At 44.4% G+C, this 27075-nt stretch overlaps 1 protein-coding gene and 1 long non-coding RNA gene across 11 annotated transcripts in view; one reads left to right on the forward strand and one right to left on the reverse strand.

Moving 5' to 3' along the window:
- MELK (maternal embryonic leucine zipper kinase) overlaps nt 1–24206 on the reverse strand; it is a 99069-nt gene extending 74863 nt beyond the window's left edge. Inside the window, exons 1-6 of one of the 10 annotated variants that reach the window (XM_054519699.2) lie at nt 24011–24202; nt 16850–16948; nt 15286–15381; nt 13306–13391; nt 7658–7774; nt 2561–2704 (exon numbers count right to left, since the gene is read on the reverse strand). In XM_054519699.2, coding sequence (XP_054375674.1) covers nt 2561–2704; nt 7658–7774; nt 13306–13391; nt 15286–15343 — 405 coding nt within the window. In that variant the 5' untranslated portion in view covers nt 15344–15381; nt 16850–16948; nt 24011–24202. Of the gene's footprint in view, nt 1–1498; nt 1924–2560; nt 2705–7657; nt 7775–13305; nt 13392–15285; nt 15382–16849; nt 16949–23811 lie in introns of those variants that run through there. The other 9 variants (XM_063714145.1, XM_009244268.4, XM_054519700.2 and 6 more) reach the window with 9 other exon arrangements.
- A 3-nt stretch (nt 24207–24209) lies between these two features.
- LOC129047790 (uncharacterized) lies at nt 24210–26644 on the forward strand. The gene is made up of 2 exons (XR_008509541.2): nt 24210–24385; nt 25891–26644. It is a non-coding gene; the product is annotated as an uncharacterized LOC129047790 (long non-coding RNA).
- The last annotated feature ends 431 nt before the right edge of the window (nt 26645–27075 follow it).

Raw genomic sequence — 27075 nt, forward strand, 5'->3', positions numbered from 1 at the left:
GACCAGCCTGGACAACACAGCAAGACCTGGTCTCATTTTTTAAAAATAAATTAATTAATTAAAATGAGTAAAAACGATTTAAGGTTGTTTCTGTTCAAAAGTCTGGGTTACAACAAACTGAAAATGACTAGAAACTAATGAAATGACAAGAAGTATATAAGGGAAAAGAAGGGCTGGGCACGATGGCTCATGCCTGTAGTCCCAGCACTTTGGGAGGCTGAGGCAGGCACATCACCTGAGGTCAGGAGTTCGAGACCAGCCTGACCAACATGGAGAAACCCTGTCTCTACTAAAAATACAAAATTAGCCGGGCATGGTGGCGCATGCCTGTAATCCCAGCTACTTGGGAGGCTGAGGCAAAAGAACTGCTTGAGGCCGGGAGGCGTGGGTTGGGGTGAGCCGAGACAGTGCCATTGCACTCCAGCCTGGGCAACAAGAGCGAAACTCCAACTCAAAAAAAAAAAAAAAGGGCCGGGCACAGTGGCTCACGCCTGTAATCCCAGCACTTTGGGAGGCCAAGGCGGGCGGATCACAAGGTCAGGAGATCAAGACCATCCTGGCTAACACGGTGAAACCCTGTCTCCACTAAAAATGCAAAAAAAAATTAGCCAGGCGTGGTGGCAGGCACCTGGAGTCCCAGCTACTCGGGAGGCTGAGGCAGGAGAATGGCGTGAACCCGGGAGGCAGAACTTGCAGTGAGCAGAGATCGCACCACTGCACTCCAGCCTGGGCGATCACTCTATCACTTCCCCACAAGACTCACTAGCATAAACCATTTTCTCCTATTTTCTCCTTGGTGTTCTGAGGGTCAATTACAAGCAAACACAATTTGTGCCAAGAAAAAATTTAAACCAAAAGAGTGAGTTCAAATCGACAAGTTCAGTATAAACAGATGGAAAAAGATAGTTTCCGGCCAGGCGCCCTGGCTCACGCCTGTAATCCCAGCACTTTGGGAGGCCAAGGCAGGCGCATCACTTGAAGTCAGGAGTTTGAGACCAGCCTGGCCAACGTGGCAAAACCTCGGGCCTACTAAAAATACAAAAATTAGCCGAGAGTGGTGGCAGGCACCTGTAATTCCAGCTACTCAGGAGGCTAAGGCAGGAGGATCACTTGAACCTGAGAGGCAGAGGTTGCAGTGAGCCAAGATGGCACCACTGCACTCCAGCCTGGGTAACAGAGCAAGGCTCAGTCTCAAAAAAAATAAATAAATACATACATATATAAAATAAAAATACAGAAAATTAGCTGGGCATGGTGGCATACGCCTGTAGTCCCAGCTACTTAGGAGGCTGAGGTGGAAGAATCACTTGAGCCTAGGAGATTGAGGCTACAGTGAGCCCTGATCATGCCACTGAACTCCAGCCTGGGTGATAGAGTGAGATCTTGCTTAAAAAAAAAAAAAACAAGACATTTATAAAGTCACACACAATTGACAGATCACAGAATGCTCATAAATGCATCCAAAAAGCCTACCAAGGCCAGGAGCGGTGGCTCATACCTGTAATCCCAGCACTTTGGGAGGCCAGGGCGAAAGGACAGCTTGAGGTCAGGAGTTCCAGACCAGCCTGGGCAACATGGTGAAACCCTGTCTCTACAAATAACTAAAAAATTAGTCAGGCAGGGTTGTGCGTACCTGAACTCCCAGCTACTTAAGAGGCTGAGGTGTGTGGATCACTTGAGCCCTAGAGGTCAAGGCTGCAGTGAGCCAAAATTGCACCACTGCACTCCTGTGTGAACAACAGAAAAATAAAAATAAAAATAAAAAAAACACCTTCCAGAAGTCAAAAGAGGAAAAAAGGCCAGGTATAGTGGTTCACACCTGCAATCCCAGCACTTTGGAAAGCCAAGGCAGATGGATCACCTGAGGTCAGGAGTTCAAGACCAGACTGGCCTGGCCGGGCGCAGTGGCTCACACCTGTAATCCCAGCACTTTGGGAGGCCGAGGTGGGCGGATCACAAGGTCAGGAGATTGAGACCATCCTGGCTAACACGGTGAAACCCCGTCTCTACTAAAAAATATAAAAAATTAGCCAGGTGTTGTGGCGGGCGCCTGTAGTCCCAGCTACTCGGGAGGCTGAGGCAGGAGAATGGCATGAACCCAGGAGGAGGCGGAGCTTGCAGTGAGCCGAGATCGCGTCACTGCACTCCAGCCTGGGCGACAGAGTGAGACTCCGTCTCCAAAAAAAAGACCAGATTGACCAACATGGTGAAACCCCATCTCTACTAAAAATACAAAAATTAGCCGGGCATGGTGGCCTGTGCCTGTAATCTCAGCTACTCAGAAGGCTGAGGCAGGAGAACTGCTTGAATCCGGGAGGCGGAGGTCACAGTGAGCCGAGATCACACCACTGCACTCTAGCCTGGGTGACACAGTGAGACACCACCTCCAAAAAAAAAAAAAAAAGTAAGAGGAAAAAAGAAATCTGATAGGTATGACTGGAGCAACAACAACAACAAAAAGCAAACCTAAGACAGATTCCTAAACAGATCATTTGTAAACCTAAAAATAACAGGTAAATGATGCTGAAGGTGAGCATCTAACTGTGATGCAGTCACTTACTGGCTTGAGGTCCCTGTGAGCATAGCCCTGGCTGTGCACATAAGCGACAGCAGATACTATCTGACGGAAGACAACCCGGGTCTCCTCTTCTGACAGGCGATCCTGGGAAATTATATAGTCAAACAGCTCTCCTCCAGGGCAGTACTTCAACAGCAATGGAATCACAGATATTGTTACAACTTTAAAAATCACTTCACAGAAATTTAAAATAAAAAAGTACACTTAACTCAGAGATATTATTAATTTGATTTTATAGGGAATGGAACCGAGTAAGGTATATTCAAAAGTACACTCTCAGGATCAAACAAGTCAATAATGACTCCAGGAATGAGAACAATAACTCTTTCTTCGAACAGTTTTATTACCAGTAAGTAGAAGTAAAACCAACTACCACTGTGATTTTAAAAAGCTCACCCAGGGTTTTCTATTTTTATAGCAAAGTATTAAAACCCATTCTCATCTTAATGTACTCTCATTTAGTGTAATTACCTGAAATTTAAAAACCCAGCAGTAATTATTGTTTCTCTATCCCAAAGACCAGTGGTTTTCAATCTGTACCAGAAGGAGCCCAGGTCTACAGAGGTATCTCAGAGGCTGCAGAACAGGTACCAGAGCACAAAGCTCAAGGCTTTCCATCCCTTTCCCAGGGCAGCTCCACTTTTCTGTGAGCTGGGTTTCCATTTTAACAATATCAATTAAAATTACAAATGCATATAGACTTGACCTCACAGTTCCACATTTAGTTATTGCTCTTACAGATGTACTCACTCATATCAAAAAACAGTACTTTGGCTGGGCACGGTGGCTCACACCTGTAATCCCAGCACTTTGGGAGGCCAAGGTGGGTGGATCAGGAGTTCGAGACCAGCCTGGCCAACCCGTCTCTACTAAAAATACAAAAAATTAGCCAGGCGTGGTGGCAGGCGCCTGTAATCCCAGCTACTCAGGAGACTGAGGCAGGAGAATCGCTTGAACCCGGGAGGCAGAGGTTGCAGTGACCCAAGATTGCACCACTGCACTCCAGCCTGGGTGACAGAGTGAGACTTCGTCTCAAAAAACAAGCAACAACAACAACAACAAAAAAGGTACCTTAAAGATCATTTACTGCAGCAGCAGTGTTTGTAAAAGCAAAAGACTGGAAACAACTGTCTTAGTCCATTTGGGCTGCTATAACAAAATACCTTATACTGGGTAATTTATAAACAACAGAAGTGTATTGTTCACAGTTCTGGAGGCTGGGAAGTCTAACATCAAGGTGCCAGTAGATTCAGTGTCTAGTGAGGTTCTGTTGCTCACAGTTGGCATGTACTACGTATTCTCATATGGTGGAAGGGAGCAAACAGGCTCCCTAAAGCCTCCTGTATAAAGGCACTAATCCCATTCATAAGGACTCTGCCCTCATAACAATCACCTCCTTAAAGGGCCCCACCTCTTAATACTATCACACTGGGGATTAAGTTTCAACATACGAATTTGTGGGGAATACCAGCATTCAGACCTAAATGCTGATACTATATAAACTATATAGACATGGAATGGAATTCTAGGCAGTAATTAAAAAAAAAAAAAAAAAAAGAGGAAGCTCTTTACAAATTGATATGAAACAATGTCCAGTACTGTTAGTCATTAAGACTATAGATTGATATAGTGGCTTGCAAAAGCATTATGCTGAGCAAAAGAAGCCTAACAAAATAAGCAAAAGAATACTGTATGATGAGTCATTTACATCATAGTCTAGAATAGATTAAACTAATCTGCTGTGATAGAAATCAGATGAGTAGTTGCTGGTAAGGGCAGGGTGGCTATGGTTACAGGGAAAACTTCAAAAGGGCTGGAGAAAACTTTCTGAGGTGATAAAGATGTTTTATACTTTGGGGTGGGAGGTACACGGGTATATACATTTGTCAAACTGCATACCTAATGTGTACATTTTATTTTATGTAAATTATACCTCAATAGGAAATTTTTTAATGTTATCCAGTAAGTTTTACAAAAAGAAAACAGCCTACTTCATTATTTTCAAATAAATACAAAATAAAGAGAAATAAAATGTCTAAAATATCTTAATATGCTCAGATGGTCTCTAAGATCAATTGTTACATAGGAAAAAAACAAGGTGCAAAGTAATAATTTGTGACCATTTGTGTCACACCATGTGTGTGTAAGCTACACACACACATATAAAATACACATACATATAAAATATATGTAGGTATCTACAAGAGACACAAGAAAAGTACATGAATGGCTCAGAGAAAAGAAAATTTGAGGGCCGGGCGCGGTGTCTCACTCCTGTAATCCCAAGCACTTTGGGAGGCTGAAGTGGGCAAATTGCCTGAGGTCAAAAGTTTGAGACCAGCCTGGCCAACATGGTAAAACTCCGTCTCTACTAAAAAATACAAAAATTAACCGGGGGTGATGGCACGTGCCTATAATCCCAGCTACTCAGGAGGCTGAGGCAGGAAAATCACTTGAACCCGGGAGGCGGAGGTTGTAGTGAGCCAAAGTTACGCCATTGCACTCCAGCACTCAGGACAGTGTGAGACTCCGTCTCAAAAAAAAAAAAAAAAAGAAAAGAAAATGTGATGACTAGGGTGGGGCATAGTTGCTCATGCCTGTAATCCCAACATTTTGGGAGGCCGAGGAGGGAAGATTGCTTAAGGCCAGGAGTCCAAGACCAGCTTGGGCAACAGGCCAAGACCCCCATTTCTATTAATAATATAATAAAATTTAAAAATTAAAGAATATTGGATGACTGGGATGTAGGGGAAAGAGAGGATTTTGTTTTGTAATATATACTCCCTGTACCTTTTTTTCTGAGACAGGGTATCACTCTTTTGCCAAGGCTGGAGTGCAGTGGTGCAATCATAGCTCACTGTAGCCTATATCTCCCAGGCTCCTCACCTGAGCCTCCCAAGTAGCTGGGACTACAGGTGTGCACCACCAGACCCAGCCTTTTTTTCTTTTTTTTTTAAGTAAAAACAAGGTCTCACTATGTTGCTCAAGCTAGTGCCGAACTCCTTAGCTCAAGTGATCTTCCCACCTTGGCCTCCCAAAGTGCTGGGATTACAGGCACGAGACACTGCACCCAGCCACTCTCTTGTACCTTTTAAATTTTCTCCTAGGTTCATGGATGCTTGGGAGATTTTGTTTTTTAACAATTCTTTTTCATTTTTGAGACAGAGTCTCGCTCTGTCACCCAGGCTGGAGTGCAGTGGCACGATCTCAGCTCACTGAAAGCTCTGCCTCCCAGGCTCAAGTGATCCTCCTACCTCAGCCTCCCAGGTAGCTGGGACTACAGGCATGCACCGCCACAACTGGCTAAGTTTTTGTATTTTTTGTAGAAATGGGGTTTTCCCATGTTGTCCAGGCTAGTCTCGAACTCCTGGCCTCAAATAATCCACCAGCCTTGGCCTCCCAAAGTGCTGCAGTTACAGGCGTGAGCCCCTGCGCCTGGCCCTAAGAATTTTATTTGAACAAAGGGATCAGCTAAAAATATAAAGAGGTTTTAAAATTACCAAAGAAGTTTTAAAACCAAAGAGGTTTTAAAATGTGGACCATGTAGGTAGATCTACAGTGTAGTAACAGGAGAAAATAGCTCTAGATCCAAAACATTCAACATTATAATTTTTCTGTTTTTATATTTTAGAGACAGGGGTTTGTTCTGTCACCTAGGCTGGAGTACAGTGCCATTATCATGGCTCACTGCAGCCTCAAACTCCTGGACTCAAGCAATTCTCCCGCCTCAGCCTCCTGAGGAGCTGGAATGACAGGTGTGCACCACGCGCCATCACACCCGGCTTTTTTTTTCTTTTTGTTTGTATGTAGAGACAGGGTCTTGCTATGTTACTGAGGCTGGTTTTAAACCACTGGTTTCAAATGATCCTCCCGCCTCAGCCTCCCAAAGTGCTGGGATTATAGGCATGAGAGGACCTGGCCAAAATTATGATTTTTAAAATATGCTTTTAAAACAGTGCTATCCTGTGAAAATCATGTGCAAATTACATATTATTTGGCTGAGACTAACGAAAACTAAACAAGTTGAATAATACAAGTTCTAAAGACATCTTTCAAGACAAAAATGGCAAGTTAAAACTTGAAATTGCTTGGTTTACATAAAAGACACTGGAAGCTACCCAGTGTTGTGGGTTGAACTGTCACTGGATCAGGGTAAGCCTAATTCTTGGGTCCTTTTAAGAAGAGAGACATTTGGACAGAGACACAGCTACACAGAGAGGAAAACACCATTTGAAGACAGAGGCCAAGATGCAAGTGGTGCATCTATAAACCAAGGAGTGCCAAGGACTGCCAGCAACTACCAACAACTAGCAAAGAGGCAGGAAACAGATTCCCCCTCAGAACCTCCAGAAGGAACCAGCCTTGCCGACATTTTGATTTCAGACTTCAAACCTCCAGAACTGTCAGACAATGAGTTTCTGTTGCTTTAAGCCACCAAGTCTGTAGTAATTTGTTCCAACAGCCCTAGGAAATTAATATATCATATAAAACTAGAATGAGGCTGGGCACGGTGGCTCATGCCTGTAATCCCAGCACTCTGGGAGGCCGAGGCGGGCAGATCACAAGGTCAGGAGATTGAGACCATCCTGGCTAACACGGTGAAACCCTGTCTCTACTAAAAATATAAGAAATTAGCCAGGCATGGTGGTGGGCGCCTGTAGTCCCAGCTACTCAGGAGGCTGAGGCAGGAGAATGGTGTGAACTGGGGAGGCGGAGGGTGCAGTGAGCAGAGATCACATCACTGCACTTCAGCCTGAGCGACAGAGCGAGACTCCGTCTCAAAAAAAAAAAACAAAAAACAAAAAAAAAAACTAGAATGAGTCCTTCCCTCTAGGAGAAAATTCTAACATATTCTATCTACTAAACCATACTACCCCATTAGGGGTGTATTAGAAAAGTGACATTTACATTGAATCTCCAATTTATTATACACATCTATTTGATCTAAATTGCTACAAATGGAACAAAACAGGTAAGTCGCTTAACATCTCTTCTAATCTTTCAAGTGAAATGTACTTTTCTCTTTTACTATTGATAAAGTGACCAAATGTTTTCAGGTATCTGGAACATACTACTAACCTCAAGAACCAAGAATATTTTGTTGGCTGTCTCTAGCACATGGTAGAGTTGACATATATGCTGATGTCTCAGGTTCTTCAAGGCCTCAATCTCCGTTTTGATCCGAGGCAAATCACTCTGTGACAAAACATCATATGGAATGAGCAATAAACTTATTCAGGTGGTGTTCCAAGCTCCAATACTAACAGCTTTTAATACTAAGTAGCTGGGCGGGTGCAGTGGCTCACGCCTGTAATCCCACACTTTGGGAGGCCGAGGTGGGCGGATCATGAGGTCAGGAGATTGAGACCATCCTGGCTAACACGATGAAACCCCATCTCTACTAAAAATACAAAAAAATTAGCCGGGCATGGTGGCGGGCGCCTGTAGTCCCAGCTACTCAGGAGGCTGAGGCAGGAGAATGGCATGAACCCAGGAGGCGGAGCTTGCAGTGAGCCAAGACTGCGCCACTGCACTCCCGCCTGGGCAACAGAGCGAGACTCTGTCTCAAAAAAAAAAAAAATACTAAGTAGCAAAAGCTATCAAAAAGCCCCCCAAAAATTGTTCAACACTACAGAAAAATATAGCAAAATTTATTTGCATGTACGTAAAAAGGGCATTGGAGATTTTATGAAAAACAGGTTCCATGTGGGTCAACAGTACAACATCCAGCAAACAATCTCAGACTCCTTAGAAGGTTAGCATTCCAAACAAGGAAAATGACAGAAACACTACTCAGTTATCATGCCTGAGCTACCACTTTCAGCCTCAGCAACACCGTTTAAGAAGTATGCTGAGCAAAAAACCAGTGAACTTCGGTGAAAGGTATATGGGTATTCACTGTCTCAGTCTCCTATCTTTTCTGAGGTCTTGAAACTTTCAAAATAAAAAGTTGGGTGGGGAGAGGAAGATAAGCCAAGCTGAAAAAGCTTTAAAGGACAGAAGCCTAGAGATATCATCAAGTAACAAGTAAAACTTCATTATAAAAAGGGACCCTGAGGCAGGGTGCAGTGGATCACGCCTATAATCCCAGCACTTTGGGAGGATGAGGTGGGAGGACCACCTGAGGTTGGGAGTTCGAGACCAGCTTGACCAACATGGAGAAACCCCATCTCTACTAAAAATATAAAATTAGCCAGGCATGGTGCCGCATGGCTGTAATCCCAGCTACTCGGGAGGCTGAGGCAGGAGAATTGCTTGAACCCGGGAGGTGGAGGTTGCGGTGAGCCAAGATCATGCCACTGCACTCCAGCCTAGGTAACAAGAGCAAAACTCGTCTCAAAAAAAAAAAAAAAAAAAAAAAAGGGGACTCTGGCCCAGGCGCAGTGGCTCATGCCTGTAATCCCAGCACTTTGGGAGGCCAAGGTGGGTGGATCAACTGAGGTCAGGAGTTCAGGACCAGCCTGGCCAACATGGAGAAACCCTGTCTCTACTAAAAACACAAAATTAAAAATACAAAATTAGCCAGGCATGGTGGCGCATGTTTGTAATCCCCAGCTACTCTGGAGGCTGAGACAGGAGAATTGCTTGAACCCTGGAGGTGGAAGGTGCGGTGAGCCGAGATCGATCCATTGCACTCCAGCCTGGGAAACAAGAGCAAAACTCCATCTCAAAAAAAAAAGGACTCCGATTGGGTGCGGTGGCTCACGCCTGTAATCGCAGCACTTTGAGAGGCCGAGGCAGGCGATCCAGGCAGATGGCAAGGTCAGGAGTTCAAGATCAGCCTGGCCAACATGGTGAAAACCCATCTCTAATAAAAACACACACAAAAAAATTAGCCAGGCATGGTGGCGGGTGCCTGTAATCCCAGCTACTTGAGAGGCTGAAGCAAGGAGAATCGCTTGAACCTGGGAGGTGGAGGTTGCAACGAGCCGAGATGGCGCCACTGCACTCCAGCCTGGCGACACGGTGAGGCTCTGCCTCAAAAAAATTAAAAAAAAAAAAAAAATACAAAATTAGCTGGGCATGGTGGCACATGCTTGTAATCCCAGCTACTCAGGAGGCTGAGGCAGGAGAATCCCTTGAACCCAGGAGGCGGAGGTTGCCATTGCACTCCAGCCTCAGCAACAAGAGCGAAACTCCATCTCAGAAAAAAAAAGGCGGGGGGGCTCTGCAGTGGCTCACGCCTGTAATCCCAGCACTTTGAGAGGCCAAGACAGGCGGATCACGAGGTCAGGAGTTCAAGACAAGCCTGGCCAAAATGGTGAAATCCCGTCTCTACTAAAAATACAAAAATTAGCCAGGCATGGTGGCGGGTGCCTGTAATCCCAGCTACATGGAAGGCTGAGGCAGGAGAATTGCTCCAACCGGGCAGGCAGAGGTTGCAGTGAGCCGAGATCACACCCCTGCACTCCAGCCTGGGTACAAAGCAAGACTCCATCTTGAAAAAAAAATAAAATAAAAAGGGACTCCGTCTTAATGGCCAGTGGCTCAGGACCCAATTACCCAAGACTATGCAACCAGATGTCATGTCTTGACAAAGAATCAACTGTAACTTTGACTATCTTGGTATGATCATCTTTTTTCTTTGTGAGGAGGAAGCCTGATGACTAAAACCATGGAAGTAATCGGCCGGGCGCGGTGGCTCACGCCTGTAATCCCAGCACTTTGGGAGGCCAAGGCGGACGGACCAAGAGGTCAGGAGATCGAGACCATCCTGGCTAACACGGTGAAACCCCGTCTCTACTAAAAATACAAAAAACTAGCCGGGCGTGGTGGTGGGCGCCTGTAGTCCCAGCTACTCAGGAGGCTGAGGCAGGAGAATGGCGGGAACCCGGGAGGCGGAGCTTGCAGTGAGCCGAGATCGCGCCACCGCAGTCCATCCAGCCTGGGCGACAGAGCAAGACTCCGTCTCAAAAATAAATAAATAAATAAATAAAACCATGGAAGTAATCAAAATATTATTAAAATCCTAGGAAATAACTAAAATAAGCATAATAACAACAGAAAATATAAAAACAAGTTTAGAAATCATGAATTAATGTCATACTAAGCTTTAGAATAAGTTTTGAGCAGCAGTGTGATGACACATTTTGTAATAACATTTTGTTTGCTATTTAAGTATTTGAAGTGTTAAAGTAAGTCATACTAAAGTTATACCTGAAATTTAAATTGCTTAAGGGAATTAATCTAATTGATACTCAGGTTTAAATGCTCAAGAAAAATGGTTTTAATGCTTTTTTCTTAGATTAATAAATAGAAAACAAAAAATTGAATAAAACAAAAAAACTGAAGGAAAGCCTGAACTGTCCACTGACAGATAATTAAAATTAATTTCTTATACTGGTCACTGTATGATTTTAGCATATATTTAGGAAGAAATTCAAATAATTTAATGACATTGCTGTAACAAAACTACTTACATACTCTTTGACTTTTTTTTGTTTTTCTGGAGACAGGGTCTTGTTCTGTCATCCAGTCTGAAGTGCAGCGGTGCCATCTCGGCTTTCTGCACCCCGACCTCCCAGACTCAAGTGATCTTCCCACCTCAGCCCCACAAGTAGCTGGGACTACAGGTGTATACCAACATGTCCAGCTAAATTCTTTGTATTTTTTGTAGAGAAGGGCTTTCACCATGTTACCCAGGCTGGTCTCAAACTCCTGAGCTCAGGCAATCCGCCCACCTTGGCCTCCCGAAGTTCTGGGATTACAGGTGTGAGCCACCCTGCCTGGCTCCCTTTGACTTATTTATGTGTTAATCAGAACTTATATCTTTAACAATTAAAAAAGTACGTAACAATTGATATTAAGCCCTATCTCATTCCAACGATAAAAACATCAAAAAAACACTTTTTTTAGACAAGATCTTGCTCTGTTGCCCAGGCTAGAGTGCAGTGGTGCAATCACAGCTCACTGTAGCCTCAAACTCCTGGGCTCAAGGGATCCTCCCACCACCACCTCCCAAGTAGCTGGGACTACAGGCATGCACAACCACACCTGGCTAATTTTTTTTTATTTTTTGTAGGGACAAGACTTGCCATATTGCCCAGGCTAGTCTCGAAATCCTGGCCTCAAGCAATCCTCTGGTCTCAGCTTCCAAAAGTGCTGGAATTACAGGGATGAGCCACCACACCCAACCAAAAATTATTTCTTATGTTTGATAATTAAGAACATTTACAAAATGTTAAGCTGGGAGTGGTGGCTCACGCCTGTAATCCCAGCACTTTAGGAGGCCGAGGTGGGTGGATCACTTGAGGTCAGGAGTTTGAGACCAGCCTGGCCAACATGATGAAATCCTGTCTCTACTGAAAATACAAAAATTAGCTGGACATGGTGGCACACGCCTGTAGTCCCAGCTACTCAGGTGGCTGAGACAGGAGAATCATTTGAACCCGGGAGGCAGAGGTTGCAGTGAGCCGAGATCGCGCCACTGCACTCCAGCCTGGTAACAGAGCAAGACTCCGTCTCAAAAAAAAAAGAATGGTAGAAGGAATTAGAAAAAAAAGATGACTCAAGGTGACTTCAAACACTGGAATGGGTATAGAAGCCCCAGAAAAAACATCAAAAGAGACAGGCTTTATCTCAACATAAAAAATAACTTTTTATACATTGTAGCCAAGACCACAAATTGAATGGGCTGCCTTAGGAGGTAACAAGCTGTTCCTCCTGGAAGAATTCACATAGAGGAAAAACAGGCTGATTAGGAAAAGGATTTAATTAGATAACTTCTAAAGCCATTTTGAATAAAATGCCGGGACAGGTCAAGTACAGTGGCTCACCCCTATATTCCCTGTACTTTGGGAAGCTGAGATGGTAAGACTGCTTGAGGCCAGGAGTTTGAGACCACACTGGGCAACAGAGTGAGTCTTTGTTTCTAGAAAAATGTTTAAAAATTAGCCGAGCATAGTGGCGTGTGCCTCTGGTCACAGCCACTCAGGAGGCTGAGGTGGGAGGATCACTTAAGCCCAGCAGGTACAGGCTGCAGTGAGCTGTGATTGTGCAACTGCACTCCAGCCTGGGCGACAAAGTGAGACTCTGTCTCAAAAAAAAAAACAAAACTAGGACGTAATATTTATCTATCTACCTATCTATAGTACCAAAATGATTTATATTTAGTATCATAAGAAAATAAAGATGGGGCCGGGCACGGTGCCTCACGCCTGTAATCCCAGCACTTTGGGAGGCCGAGGCGGGCGGATCACAAGGTCAGGAGATTGAGACCATCCTGGCTAACAAGGTAAAACCCCGTCTCTACTAAAAATACAAAAAATTAGCCGGGCATGGTGGCGGGCGCCTGTAGTCCCAGCTACTTGGGAGGCTGAGGCAGGAGAATGGCATGAACCCGGGAGGCGGAGCTTGCACTGAGCCAAGATCGCGCTACTGCACTCCAGCCTGGGCGACAAAGCAAGACTCTGTCTCAAAAAAAAAAAAAAAAAGAAAGAAAGAAAAGAAAAGAAAAGAAAGTTGGGACACATTAATATCCAGAAACACCTACAGACTACAGATGGATGCTACAGACTTCAAATATGTGCCACTGCCCTGCATTAAAATCTGAAGAACAAAGTAATCCCTTCCCCCAGATTACTTCTTAAAACCACAGATCTATACGTTTTTTAAAAGCTATAAAAATATTATTCTAAGAGCAGTAACTAGAACATTAGAACAATTCAGGTTTTAATTCACAAAACTGATCTATAAGTAGACTATTTTTAAAATAAATTTAAACTTACCCCTAGTGTGTTTTTATCCATGATTTTTATAGCTACCATCTCTCCAGTAAGGATATGGCAGGCAAGTTTGACCTTTGCAAAGCCACCTAAGTAGGAAAACGTATTATGAAAGCATAAGCAAGGACTCAGGCACAAACACCTTTTTATATATAATAATTTTAAAAGACTCTATCAAGCCAAATTTTCCTAGAAGTTTGTGGCTTTTTTTTCCTGTTGCTTCTTGTTATCCAATGTCTAGCTGAAGGTTTTTGTTTTTACCATGATACTGTATCTCTAACTTTGTAATAAAAAAAAAAAAAACAGAACTCACTTTAGAAATCTGCTTTATGATTAACCCTGCAATTAAATTTCCTTTATAATTAACACTGCTAGAACACAATATAAAGTTGCTGAGGCCAAAGATAAATTATATGAAACTTCCACTCAGTTTTAAAACTTTGAAGCCGGGCACGGTGGCTCACGCCTGTAATCCCAGCACTTTGGGAGCCCGAGGCAAGCGGATCACAAGGTCAGGAGATTGAGACCATCCTGGCTAACACAGTGAAACCCCGTCTCTACTAAAAATACAAAAAATTAGCCTGGCATGGTGGCAGACGCCTGTAGTCCCAGCTACTCGGGAGGCTGAGGCAGGAGAATGGCGTGAACCCAGGAGATGGAGCTTGCAGTGAGCCGAGATCGCGCTACTGCACTCCAGCCTGGGTGACAGAGCGAGACTCCATCTCAAAAAAAAAAAAAAACTTTGAAGATAAGCAATTATTTTTCAAAACTGGATCAAAAGCTGGATAAATGTCTCCACTCAGGCAGCTAAAAGAAATCTCCAAATTAACATTTCCAAAAAGAACTTCCTAGTAGTCTCTCCCATGGTCTTCTTCCTTTCAACAAAGGGCAACTCCATTTTCCCTCGTGCTTAGGCCAAAAACCCTGGAACCATCCTTAGCCCTTCTCTTTCTCTAGCACTCCAACCCATCAATAAATCCCATTGGCTCTGTCTTCAAAATATATCAGTGGTTACCTTGGGGGAAAGCAGGCAGGTACTCCCTGGAAATGGTCTATGTCTTGATCCACGCAGGGAATATACGGGTATGTGTATACATATATTTGTGTAAAACTCCACTGAGATTACTGCACTTTGCATATTTTACTATATGTTATACCTCAATAAAAACATACACACATACGTGTGTATATATGTGTGTGTGCAATGTCCCACCCCTTTCACTGCTTTTACTACATCACCCTCATCCACACCACCATCATCTCTAGCATCAACACCTGAATTATTGCAATAGTCTGCTAACATCTCCCTGCCTCTGCTCCTGCCCTCCTTCATCCAACCTTTTATCTACCAAGCAGCCACAGCAACTCTGTAAAAACAAAGGTCAGATTACCTCTTAACTCAAAACTCTCCAATGACTTTAATTCATAATAAAAGTCAAGAAATAAAAGAAGGCCGGGTGCGGTGGCTCATGCCTGTAATCCCAGCACTTTGGAAGGCCGAGGCGGGCGGATCACGAGGTCAGGAGATGGAGACCATCCTAATTAACACGGTGAAACCCCGTCTCTACTAAAAATACAAAAAATTAGCCGGGCGTGGTGAGCGCCTGTAGTCCCAGCTACTCAGGAGGCTGAGGCAGGAGAATGGCATGAACCCGGGAGGCGGAGCTTGCAGTGAGCCGAGATCGCGCCACTGCACTCCAGCCTGGGCGACAGAGCGAGACTTCGTCTCAAAAAAAAAAAAAAAAAAGAAATAAAATATTTAGAATAAATTTATTATTTAGAATAGAAGTCAAAGTCCTTGCAATAACCTACAGGGCTTCTCCTATTATTCTCCTCTCTGCTTGCTCCACTTTTTCTTACTGAAGTAGGTAGAAGAATTGTTAAAACTGTATGGGTTAGACGAAAAAGCTCATGCCTACCTAAATAATCTATACTCTCAAATAGTTGATCTATCCACTGCCTCCAAAAAAAAATAACAATTACCTGTCCCAATAGTTTCATGTAATTCATAATATTTGAGAAGTTCATCATAATCTTTCATAGTCCTCTTGCAAGTTTATTTGGAATTAGAAAAAGAACCTAGAAGACAGAGAGTACATAATCAATAAAGGAAACAATACCAGATCATCTCCTCCATTCTTGTAACTGCAAATCTAAATAAGTCTTATGCATTTACATGATACTGAAAAAACTGATTATTGGCCATATGAAAAAAAGGATTCCTATCTCACACCATATACAAAAATGAATTCCAGATAAAGACTTAAAAAGTATGAAACATAAACCTTTAAAACTTTTTAAAGAATATTGTCATTATTTCAGGATAGGAGAGGATCACTTAAATAAAATACTAATAATAATAATGAAAAAATTCATATATTAAACAACATTAAAATTAAGAACTTCAGCTGGGCACAGTGGTGCATGTGTTGTCAGCCACTTGGGAGGACAGCTTGAGCCCAGGAGTTCGAGGCCAGCCTGGACAACATAGCAAGACGTCTCTAAAAAAAATAAAAATAAGCATTTCTATACATCCAAAGACACCATCAAAAAAAGAAAATCATAAATGTGAGAAGATACTTGCAACAAATATAGTAGTGGATGTACATAGAAAACACATAAACTCTGACAAAACAATAAGAAAAACTCAACAGCAAAATAAGCAAATGATACAAAAAACTTTTCTCAGCCGGGCATGGTGGCTCACGCCTGTAATCCCAGCACTTTGGGAGGCCAAGGCAGGCAGATCACGAAATCATAAGTTCGAGACCAGCCTGGCCAACATGGTGAAACCCCATCTCTACTAAAGATACAAAAAATTAGCCAAGCGTGGTGGCATTCACCTGTAATCCCAGCTACTTGGGAGGCTGATGTAGGAGAATCGCTTGAACCCGGGAGGTGGAGGTTGCAGTGAGCCGAGATCGTGCCATTGCACTCTAGCCTGGGCGAAATGGCCAGACTTTGTCTCAAAAAAAAAAAAAAAAAAATTCTCAAAGAAACACAAATGGCCAACAAAAACATGAAAAAGGGAGTCCCTGAGCCTACTCTGGCTCGGGAGGCTGCCTGAAGAAAAAATAATTTAAAAAAAAAAGACACGAAGCTGGGCAAGGTGGTGCACACCTGTAATCCCAGCACTTTGGGAGGCTGAGGCGGGTAGATCACCTGAGGTCAGGGTTCAAGACCAGCCTGACCAACATGACGAAACGTGTCTCTACTAAAAATATAAAAATTAGCCAGGCATGGTGGCAGGAGCCTGTAAGCCCAGCTACTTGGCAGGGTGAGGCAGGAGAATCGCTTGAACCTGGGAGGCGGCAGTTGCAGTAAGCTGAGATCGCGCCATTGCACTCCAGCCCGGTCAACAAGAGTGAAACTCCGTCTCAAAAAAAAAGGCCGGGTGCGGTGGTGGCTCACGCCTGTAATCCCAGCACTTTGGGAGGCCAAGGCAGGTGGATCACAGGGTCAGGAAATGGAGACCATCCTGGCTAACACCATAAAACCCTGTCTCTGCTAAAACTATAAAAAATTAGCCAGGGGTGGTGGCACGCACCTGTAGTCCCAGCTACTCGGGAGGCTGAGGCAGGAGGCAGAGGTTGCAGTGAGCTGAGACCACGCCACTGCACTCCAGCCTGGGTAACAGAGCGAGATTCTGTCTCAAAAAAAAAAAAAAAAAGACATGAAAAAATTATCAGTAGTCATCAGGAAAACCCAAACTAAGACCCCAGTCATACACAATTTTATTATGTATATGATATGTATTTTATTATTATGCTTCACAACTTATGTGGGTTATATATACTGTTAATTATACATCAAATAATATATAAAAATTAGTTGTAAAAAAAATTAGGTAGATCTTATTGATTTTGTCTCCCTGAGTTTTAAAATTAAGTAGTTTATTTTAAAAAACCATAGAAATGAGTAGGGCCCTGTTATGCACATTAATATACAAAGTCACACTCATACCATCTCTGTCTTACTTGTGGAAAATACCCTCCTGGTTGACTTTTAGATATCAGCTGTGTGTCTGGAAGAACTGCTAATGCAGTTCTAGAAAACTCTTGAATTTGCTCTTATTCATTCATTTATTCATACAGATATTTACTGAGCACCTATGATATGCCAAACCTGCCCTTGGCACTAGGGCTATAATGGAGAAGAAATGTGATTCTGCCCTCATGGAGTGTATATTCTAGTGGAGAAGACAAAAGGCAAGTAAGTAGACAACAAATTAATAATTATAATTTATAGGCCGGGTGCGGAGGCTCACGCCTATAATCCCAGCACTTTGGGAGGCCGGGGTGGGCAGATCACGAGGTCAGGAGTTCAAGACCAGCCTGGCCAACATAGCAAAACTCGGTCTCTACTAAAAAATACAAAAAATTAGGCCGGGCACAGTGGCTCACATCTGTAATCCCAGCACTTTGGGAGGCCGGGGTGGGCGGATCACGAGGTCAGGAGTTTGAGACCAGTCTGACCAACATGGCGAAACCCCATCTCTACTAAAAATACAAAATTAGCCGGGTGTGGTGGCATATGCCTGTAATCCCAGCTACTCGGGAGGCTGAGGCAGGAGAATAGCTTGAACCCAGGAGACGGAGGTTGTGGTGAGCTGAGATCGCACCACTGCACTCCAGCCTGGGCAGCAAGAGCGAAATTCCATCTCACAAAAATAAATAAATAAATAAATTAGCCAGGCCTTGTGGTGTGCGCCTGCAATCCCAGCTACTTGGGAGGCTGAGGCAGGAGAATTGCTTGAACCTGGGAGGCAGAGGTTGCAGTGAGCCAAGATCACGCCACTGCACTCCAGCCTGGGCGACAAAGCAAGATTCTGTCTCAAAAAACTAATAATTACTATTATTATTATCTATAATAAATACTGAAATAAAAATAAGCAACAGTGGTTTCTGAGAAGGTAACATTTAAGCCAAGCTCTAATTCAAAGGATGAGAATTGAGAAAAATCAGCCCTGCCAGTAATCAGACTGTGATACTCCTATCAAAACTTGAACAATGGTTTCAATAGAATCTGAACATAACCATGTAAACAATGTTTCCATACAAGGTTGTTAAAATAAAGATCCTTTATTTGGCTGACTTCATTGTCTTCAATGACATCCTCAGCCCCACCTCATTCTTCCCTCATTCTGCCCCTTTCAACTCACTCTGAGACTACCCAAAATTCTCAAGAGTATGGTTTCTCCTGCTGCAGCAAACTAAATACATCTAATGATTTTTACTACAGATGTGGTCTTTGGTCTGTAGGCCTTAACAGTCATAGCCCACAAAGAATTAGAGGGAGAATATTCCAGAAAGAGGGAATTTAGGTGCAAAGATCCTAGAGGAAGTAAAAGTTGACAGGTACTGAACTGAGGCGGCTTTTAGAGGTAACAGGTGATGGAAATGCAGCTCTGAAGCTGGGATAATTGGTTAGCCATGAGGTGAAGGAAAAAAAAAAACACATTGGATCTCTATCTCACACCATACAAAATCAGTAACAGTTGTAAAGACTTAAGAGCAAAAGACAAATATTTGAAATGTTGAAAACATAGATAGCTAAGGTCTTACCCATACCAAACCTACAGCTAGGAGTGGCAAAAGGAAGAAGCATAACGTTAGCTGGGCATGGTGGCTCATGTCTGTAATCCCAGCAATTTGGGAGGCCAAGGCAGGAAGATTGCTTGAGGCCTGGAGTACAAAACAAGCCAGGGCAATATAGCAAGACCTTGTCTCTACTAAAAACAAAAAACGGCCAGGCGCGGTGGCTCACTCACACTTGTAATCCCAGCACTTTGGGAGGCTGAGGCGGGCGGATCACCTGAGGTCGGGAGTTTGAGACCAGCCTGACCAACATGGAGAAACCCCGTCTCTACTAAAAATATAAAAAATTAGCCAGGCGTGGTGGCCCATGCCTGTAATCCCAGCTACTAGGGAGGCTGAGGCAGGAGAACCACTTGAACCCGGGAAGCAGAGGTTGCGGTGAGCCGAGATTGCGCCACTGCACTCCAGCCTGGGTAACGAGCGAAGCTGTGTCTCAAAAAAATAAACAAAAATTAAAAATTTAAGAACTAGTCGAAGCCAGGTGCAGTGGCTCACGCCTGTAATCCCAGCACTTTGGGAGGCTGAGGTGGGTGGATCACTTGAGGCCAGGAGTCGCATGCCACCACTCCTGGCTAGTTTGTGTTTGTTCGTTTGAGATGGAGTCTCGCTCTGGTGCCCCGGCTGCAGTGCAGTAGTGCGATCTCAGTTCACTGCCACCTCCGCCTCCCAGGTTCAAGCTATTTTCCTGCCTCAGCCTCCCAAGAAGCTGGGACTACAGGCGAACAACACCACACCCTGCTAATTTTTGTATTTTTAGTAGAGACAGGGTTTCGCCATGTTAGCCAGGCTGGTCTCAGACTCCTGACCTCAAGTGATCCACCCTCCTTGGCCTCCCAAAGTGCTGGGATTACAGGCATGAGCCATCGCCCTGGCCAAGCAAGCCTGTTTAAGCCTCAAATTGATGAGTGGCAAGTGCCACGTAAACTACCTTCAAATTCTCTGTTCTTCACCCTGCCTTTACGCAGAACTGAGTGACTAGCATGTTACTAAGCCTTAATAATGGCCATGAATTTGAAAGACCTAGAGTGTGAGTTCGACCTCAGAAGTGTGGTGAGCTTATAAAGGAAGACAGAGTTTAATAAGAGAAGGCCCTTCATACAATGATGAGTAGTCTTCTTAAAACTGAGGTGGAAAAAAAATCTGAATGAAGTTATCAGAACCCCAAGAGCCACAAAGGACATTTTAAAAATATCATTTTTCTATGCCTGAAACACTGATTCCATGAATCATTTTACTTGGAGAGAAAAAGAAAATTATTATCAGCAAGTAAAAAGCCAGCTGGGTACAGTGGCTCCTGCCTGTAATCCTAGCACTTTGGGAGGCCAAGGCAGGTGGATCACCTAAGGTTAGGAGTTCGAGACCAGCCTGACCAACATGCAGAAACCCCGTCTCTAATAAAAATACAAAAATTAGCGAGGCATGGTGGCGCACACCTGTAATCCTAGCTGCTAGGGAGGCTGAGGAAGGAGAATTGCTTGAACCCAGGAGGTGGAGGTTGCAGTGACCTGCGATCACGCCACTGCACTCTAGCCTGCACGACAGGAGTGAGACTCCATCTCAAAAACAAACAAACAAAAATTTGGTCAATGAATAGAAAACTAGAGCAGAAGCTTTAGAAGGAAAAATATCAACACTCAAGAAAAAAATTAAATCGGCTTTAAAAAACAGGGTTCAGTCTTCAACATCAAAGCAGAAATAGCACACAAAAAGATAACATGCAAAAAGACATTCCGATAAAATAAACAATATTAAGCCATTTCCTAGGAAGAGATCACACTGGACCCAACTTAATAAGTAGGTTGAATATTTAACCTAACGAAATCTGCATGAACAGGGTAGGCAAACATTAGAAGAAGCAAGGTCAGGTCCCAGTGCTGAGGGAAAATTGTTGATAGAAAATGAAACATTCTGCTTCCACTGGAGTAGAAAAAGTTACTCAAGGCAAGGAGATACCACAGAGGACAAATTTATTCTCACTGGGCACCTGAAGGCACAGGATTAAATACTTTAAACAGCAACACTAATTCAGAAATATCTTAAAGGGCATTTGTCAGTGGGGCAAATGTGGGGATAAACTGGAACCTCATCCTAAAAACAAACAGGAACCATAGGACTAAGAAATTCCAAAAGGCAATAAAAACAGTAAAAGTATAGAGGTCAACCTAAGGCTCAGAAATCTTTGGAATCCTGATACAGGAGAAGAAACAGAGCAGGAGAATGGAAATGGAGGCGCACTGGACTATAAATCTGAATGCACGTTTACATTCCATGCAAAGGACTGGGCTATTTCAAATTTTGTCACTCAGAAAGAGAAAGCAATTTGTAAAATGCTGGAATTCACTTCCCAGATTAGGGATTTAAGAGTGTCATAATTAACTTAATAGACTTCTCCTAAAAGAGTTATAAATTTATAAACATCCCAGTCATGGCCTCTGGAAAACTAGCAGAGATGGGCAAGCTGTCCATTTAACAACTAAGGTAAGACTGAAGCCATGCACTTTTTTTTTCTTTCTTTCTTCCATTTTCTCTATCTACCCCCTTCTCTCAAATTACACCATGTCTTTGGATGAGTAATACCAATGTAGGCCTAGATTATAGCTACTGAATCAAGGCAATATCGTTGTTGCTGCTGTATGAGAAAACTGGTGCTTACATTACAAACTGCTACACTAATAGCAGATTATACTTGATTTGTAAATCTTTGTGAATGTGGAGCTGGTTCTAAATATTCTCATGTGCCCTGTTTATCCTCTAGAGTTTGTTAATATAGAATACAGAAAAGCCTTGGGAACAGAGTAACCCAACTTTGTAGCTGCTGAAGGAGGTATATTATCAGTCAATGTGGAAGACAGCCTCTCAACTGTGAATAATGAAGAAGGAAATTAGACCCCAGACACCTGAGTGCCCTTCTGGGCTTGACTAAATAAATAGAAGAATTGGGGGTATATATAATTGAGTTTTTTTTTTTTTGAGACAGAGTCTCACTCTGTCGCCCAGGCTGGAGTGCAGTGGTGTAATCTCGGTTCACTGCAACCTCTGCCCTCCGAGTTCAAGCAATTCTGCCTCAGCCTCCCGAGTAGCTGGGATTACAGGTGTGTGCCACCATGCCCGGCTAATTTTTTTGTATTTTTAGTAAAGACGGGGTTTCACCATCTTGGCCAGGCTGGTCTTGAACTCCTGACCTCACAATCCACCCGCCTCGGCCTCCCAAAGTGCTGGGATTACAGGCGTGAGCCACCGCACCCGGCCTATAATTGGAGTCTTTAACTTCTCAGAAGAGCAAGGAATTGGGATAATGAGAAGACGTTTATGGTTAAATTTCAAAGGATAGCAACAAATTGGGGGCATTTTTTAACAATATTATTTGGGCTATTCTATTACTTGCCGCATAAATACATTTACCTTATCTACAGAGCTTGGAAAGACACTGATGCTGAGGATAATTTCAAACAGGAAGTAGAATACAGAATGGTTTTTTGGGTTTTGGGTTTTGTCTGTTTATTTGCTTGAGACAGGGTCTCGTTCTGTCACCTAGGCTGGAGTGCAATAGCTAGATCTCGGCTCACCGCAACCTCCGACTCCTGGGTTCCAGTGATGCTCGTGCCTCAGCCTCCCCAGTCGCTGGGATTACAGGCATGCACCACCATGCCCGGTTAATTTTTTTTTTTTTTTTTTTTTTTTGTATTTTTAGTAGAGACGGGGTTTCGCCATGTTGGCCAGGCTGGTCTAGAACTCCTGGCCTCACGTGATCCGCCCACCTCGGCCTCCCCAAGTGCTGGGATTACAAGCGTGAGCCACCACGCCGGGCTCAGAATGGTTTATAATGTGGCCTGTAACACATTTAATTAGCATCCTGCCCTGCTCCCTTGCAAAGGCTTCTGGGAGCACCAACAATGAGGCACTCATTGGGATTGATCTGCCCATCTAGTTGGTCCATAGTAATCACACAGAAAGGACAGACCCTTGGGAGAAACAAGCCCACGAAGGCCCAGTAAGGGCTTTTCTGATTTTTCTGACTTTCTAGCCAGACTCCATAGGAAACAGAAACCAAAATATAAACCAAAGTTAGGAACACTGGCCTCTAAGCAACAATCCAGGCTCCTGATACTCACCTCATTCCACTAACAAAGGAGAAATACCAAAGGTAATTACCCGTCCTAAGTGCTATGGACCTGATTCCTCTCTTGGGCAGCCTTCCCTGAGTCTACCCTTTCCAGCTCCCACAACCCTACACCAGGTTTCTTGGTGGGAGCAACCCTGCTGCTCCTATTACTGATACAGCATTCGGTGAAAATTCCCCTTTTAGGCCGGGCGCGGTGGCTCACGCCTGTAACCCCAGCACTTTGGGAGGCCAAGGCGGGCGGATCACCTGAGGACACGAGCTGGAGACCAGCCTGGCCAACATGGTGAAACCCCGTCTCTACTAAAAATACAAAAAATGAGCCCAGCGTGGTGGCGGATGTCTGTAATCCCAGCTACTCGGGAGGCTGAGGCAGGAGAATCGTTTAAACTTGGGAGGCGGAGGTTGCGGTGAGCCGAGATCACGCCATTGCACTCCAGCCTGGGCAACAAGAGCAAAACTCCGTCTTGAAGAAAAAGAAAAAAAAATTCCCCTTTTAGTGTGAGCCTCTGAAGCCACTACTTTGCCGGGATGATAGGAGAGGATGGATTTGGACTCTGAAAAGGTAGTGATAACACATCTCCTTTTTTATTGGACTGCCCCAGTAAACTGAGTTGTACAAACAGAAAAAACTCGAAACCCTTCTGTCAACTTTTTTCGCGGGGAAGAGTCACGGAAACGAAACGGGAAATGGGAATTCACACCTATCGCAGCCTCCTAGGTGGCAAACGCTTGGCCTGAACACCTCTTCAATAACCCTGTTAAGTAGACACGGTCATTATCCCCACTTACGCAGGAGAAAACCCAGGGTCGGAAAGGTCAAATATCTTATCCAGGGAACAGGGCTGGTGAAGCGCGGGGCTCCGATGAAATCCTCCAGTCTCCCGAGAGCCAGGAGCAAACTGGGTTTGGGCCGCTGGGCCCCGCACAGCCCAGACCCCAGCCATCAACCCATCAACTGCGACTGCGGCGGGCAGGCGGAAGAACTGACCTGAGGGGCGGAGGGCACGGCGGGGCGGCGCCCGACAGAAGGACAGGGGCCTGCTGTCCTGAGAGAAGCGGCTGGTACAGCGTTCGTAAGAATCTTTTCGAACGCCGGGTTGTGGCCGCTTCCGCCCGCCAAAGGGAATCAAATCTCCCGGGCCGGAAGGGGCGGGGGCGCGGCGGGGGCGCGCGCGGCGCCGGATCCCAGAGAAGCTGACGCGCACGGCAGGCGGGGGCGCGCACAGTGCCGCGGGATTCTCACCGGGGCAACGGTTCGAGGTCGCTGTGGAGCCCTGAAAGGGATGGCCGGGAGGTCCAATGGGCTGCGAGGGGTGACTTGAGGCCTTGGTCTTGCTCCGGAGGGCACGTGATGATTTTCCAGGTGGCGTGGATATGCCAAGTCTCCACAGAACCCAACTTTCTTACGTTCTCTTCCTAAAATTGACGTGCCCTCTGGCAGTCACAGTTCTCATTTTCGTCCTCCCTTGCCCACTGGCCGTTCTCCCACCCAGCAAAGACAGGAATACCTCCCCCTCTCCAAAATGTGTTGCCACGAGAAATAAGAACCCCAGTAGCTGGGACTACAGGCACACGCCACCATGCCTGGCTAAATTATTTGTGGGTAGAGACGGGAGCTCGCTATGTTGGCCAGGCTGGTCTCGAACTCCTGGCCTCAAGCGATCCTCCCGCCTCAGCCTCCCAAAGTGCTGGGATTACAGGCGTGAGCCACTGTATCCGGCCCAGAAAATCTTTAGACAAATTAAACTTTACAGAGTTGAATTGACCAAAGAATGAGTCCAAAATCCAGCAATCCCTGGAACCAAAATAGATTCACAGTGATTCGGGCTGCCATATGTTCAAATAACCTTTATGGACAGAAAAAGGAAAATGACTTACAGAAATTGCAGTCAAGTATGGAAACAGCTGGATTGGTTGCAACTCAACCTCTGACTATTTTGAGCACTGTTTAAACAGTTGGCCACCTGTGATTGGCCAAAACTCTGCTGCTGTGCTTGACTGAGACTCGCTACCTGTTACAAGGTTACAGTCTCTTTACACGTTTACAATTGTAGTTGTCTACAATTCACTATGTATGGAGAAACTGTTAGGCCAGGTGCAAAGGCTCACATCTATAATCCCAGCACTTTGGTGGGGGGCGGGGGCAGATCATTTGGGGTCAGGAGTTTGAGACCAGCCTGACCAACATGATGAAACCCTGTCTCTACTAAAAATACAAAAAATTAGCCAGGCGTGGTGGCGCTTGCCTATAATCCCAGCTACTCAGGAGGTAGAGGCAGGAGAATCTCTTGATTCTCTCTGCTGGGAGGCAGAGGTTGCAGTGAGCAGAGATCGTGCCACCGCACTCCAGGCTGGGCAACAGAGCAAGTACTCCATCTCAAAAAAAGAAAGAGAGAAAGAGAAGGAAGGAAGGAGGGAAGGAAGGAAGGAGGGAAGGAAGGAAGGAGGGAAGGAAGGAAGGAAGGAAGGAAGGAAAAAGAAAGAAAGGGAGAGAGAGAAAGAAATTGTTAGTCTGAACTTAAAATGCAAAAGGAGGCAGCTTTAGGCTAAACTTAATTTAACATGGTCATCTGAATCTTCAGCAAATCATAATCTTTTTGCTGGTAGAGGGTCTTGCCTCCATGCTGCTGAGTGATCAGGGTGGTGGTTGCTAAACGTTGGGATGGCTGTGGCAATTTCCTAAAATAAAACAACAATGCTGCATCGATGGACACTTCCTTTCATGAAAGATTTCTCTGTAGCATGTGATGCTGTGTGATACCATTTTATCCACAATAGGACTTCCTTCAAAATTAGTTCTCTGAAACCTTGCCACTGCCTTATCAACAAAGTTTATGGAATATTCTAAATCTTTTGTTGTTATTTCAGCAATGATCACAGCATCTTCACCAAGAGGAGATTCCATCTCAAGAAAGCATTCTCTGCTCATCCGTAAGAAGAAACTCCCCATCTATTCAAGTTGGATCATGAGATTGCAGCAGTTCAGTCACATATTCGGGCTTCACTTCCAATTCTAGTTCTCTTGCTGTTTCCACCAAATCTACAGTTACTTCCACAAGTGAAGTCTTGAACCCCTCAAAGTCATCCATGAGGGTTGGAATTAATTTCTTCCAAACTCCTGTTAATGTTGATATGGTGACCTCTTCCCATAAATCATAAATGTTCTTTTTTTTTTTTTTTGGAGATGGAGTCTCACTCTGTCACCCAGACTGGAGTGCAGTGGCATGATCTCGGCTCACTGCAAGCTCCGCCTCCCGGGTTCACGCCATTCTCCTGCCTCAGCCTCCTGAGTAGCTGGGACTACAGGCGCCTGCCACCACGCCCGGCTAATTTTTTTGTATTTTTAGTAGAGACGGGGTTTCACCGTGTTAGCCAGGATGGTCTCAATCTCCTGACCTCATGATCCGCCCACCTCAGCCTCCCAAAGTGCTGGGATTACAGGCATGAGCAGCAGCGCCTGGCCATAAATGTTCTTAATAACATCTAGAAGAGTTAATTCTTTCCAGAAGGCTTCCAGTTTACTTTGCCCAGATCCAGCATAAAATCACTATCTATGGCAGCTGTAACCTCACAAAATGTATTTCGTAAATAAAATGACTTGACAGTCAAAATCACTCCTTAATCTATGGCCTACAGAATGGATGTTGTGTTAGCAGACATCCAAACAACATTCATTTCCTTGTACATCTCCATCAGAGCTCGTGGGTGACTAGGGGCATTATCAATGAGCATTAATATTTTGAAAGGAATCTTTTTTTCTTAGAAGTAGGTCTCAAAAGTGGGCTTAAGGTATGCTGTAAACCTTAGCCAGCTGTGGCGGCATATGCTGGTAATACCAGCTATTCAGGAGGCTGAGGCAGAAGGATCACTGGAGCCCAAGAGTTCGAGGTTACTGTGAGCTGTAATTACGTCACTGCATTCCAGCATGGGTGGCAGAGTGAGACCCTACCTCAAAAAAACAAACAAACGAACAAACAAAAAAGATATTCAGTAAACCGTAGTATAAACAGTTATACTGTCATCTAGGCTTTGTTGTTCCATTTATAGAACACA

The sequence above is a fragment of the Pongo abelii genome, chromosome 13, assembly GCF_028885655.2.
Source record: "Pongo abelii isolate AG06213 chromosome 13, NHGRI_mPonAbe1-v2.0_pri, whole genome shotgun sequence".
Taxonomy (NCBI): domain Eukaryota; kingdom Metazoa; phylum Chordata; class Mammalia; order Primates; family Hominidae; genus Pongo; species Pongo abelii.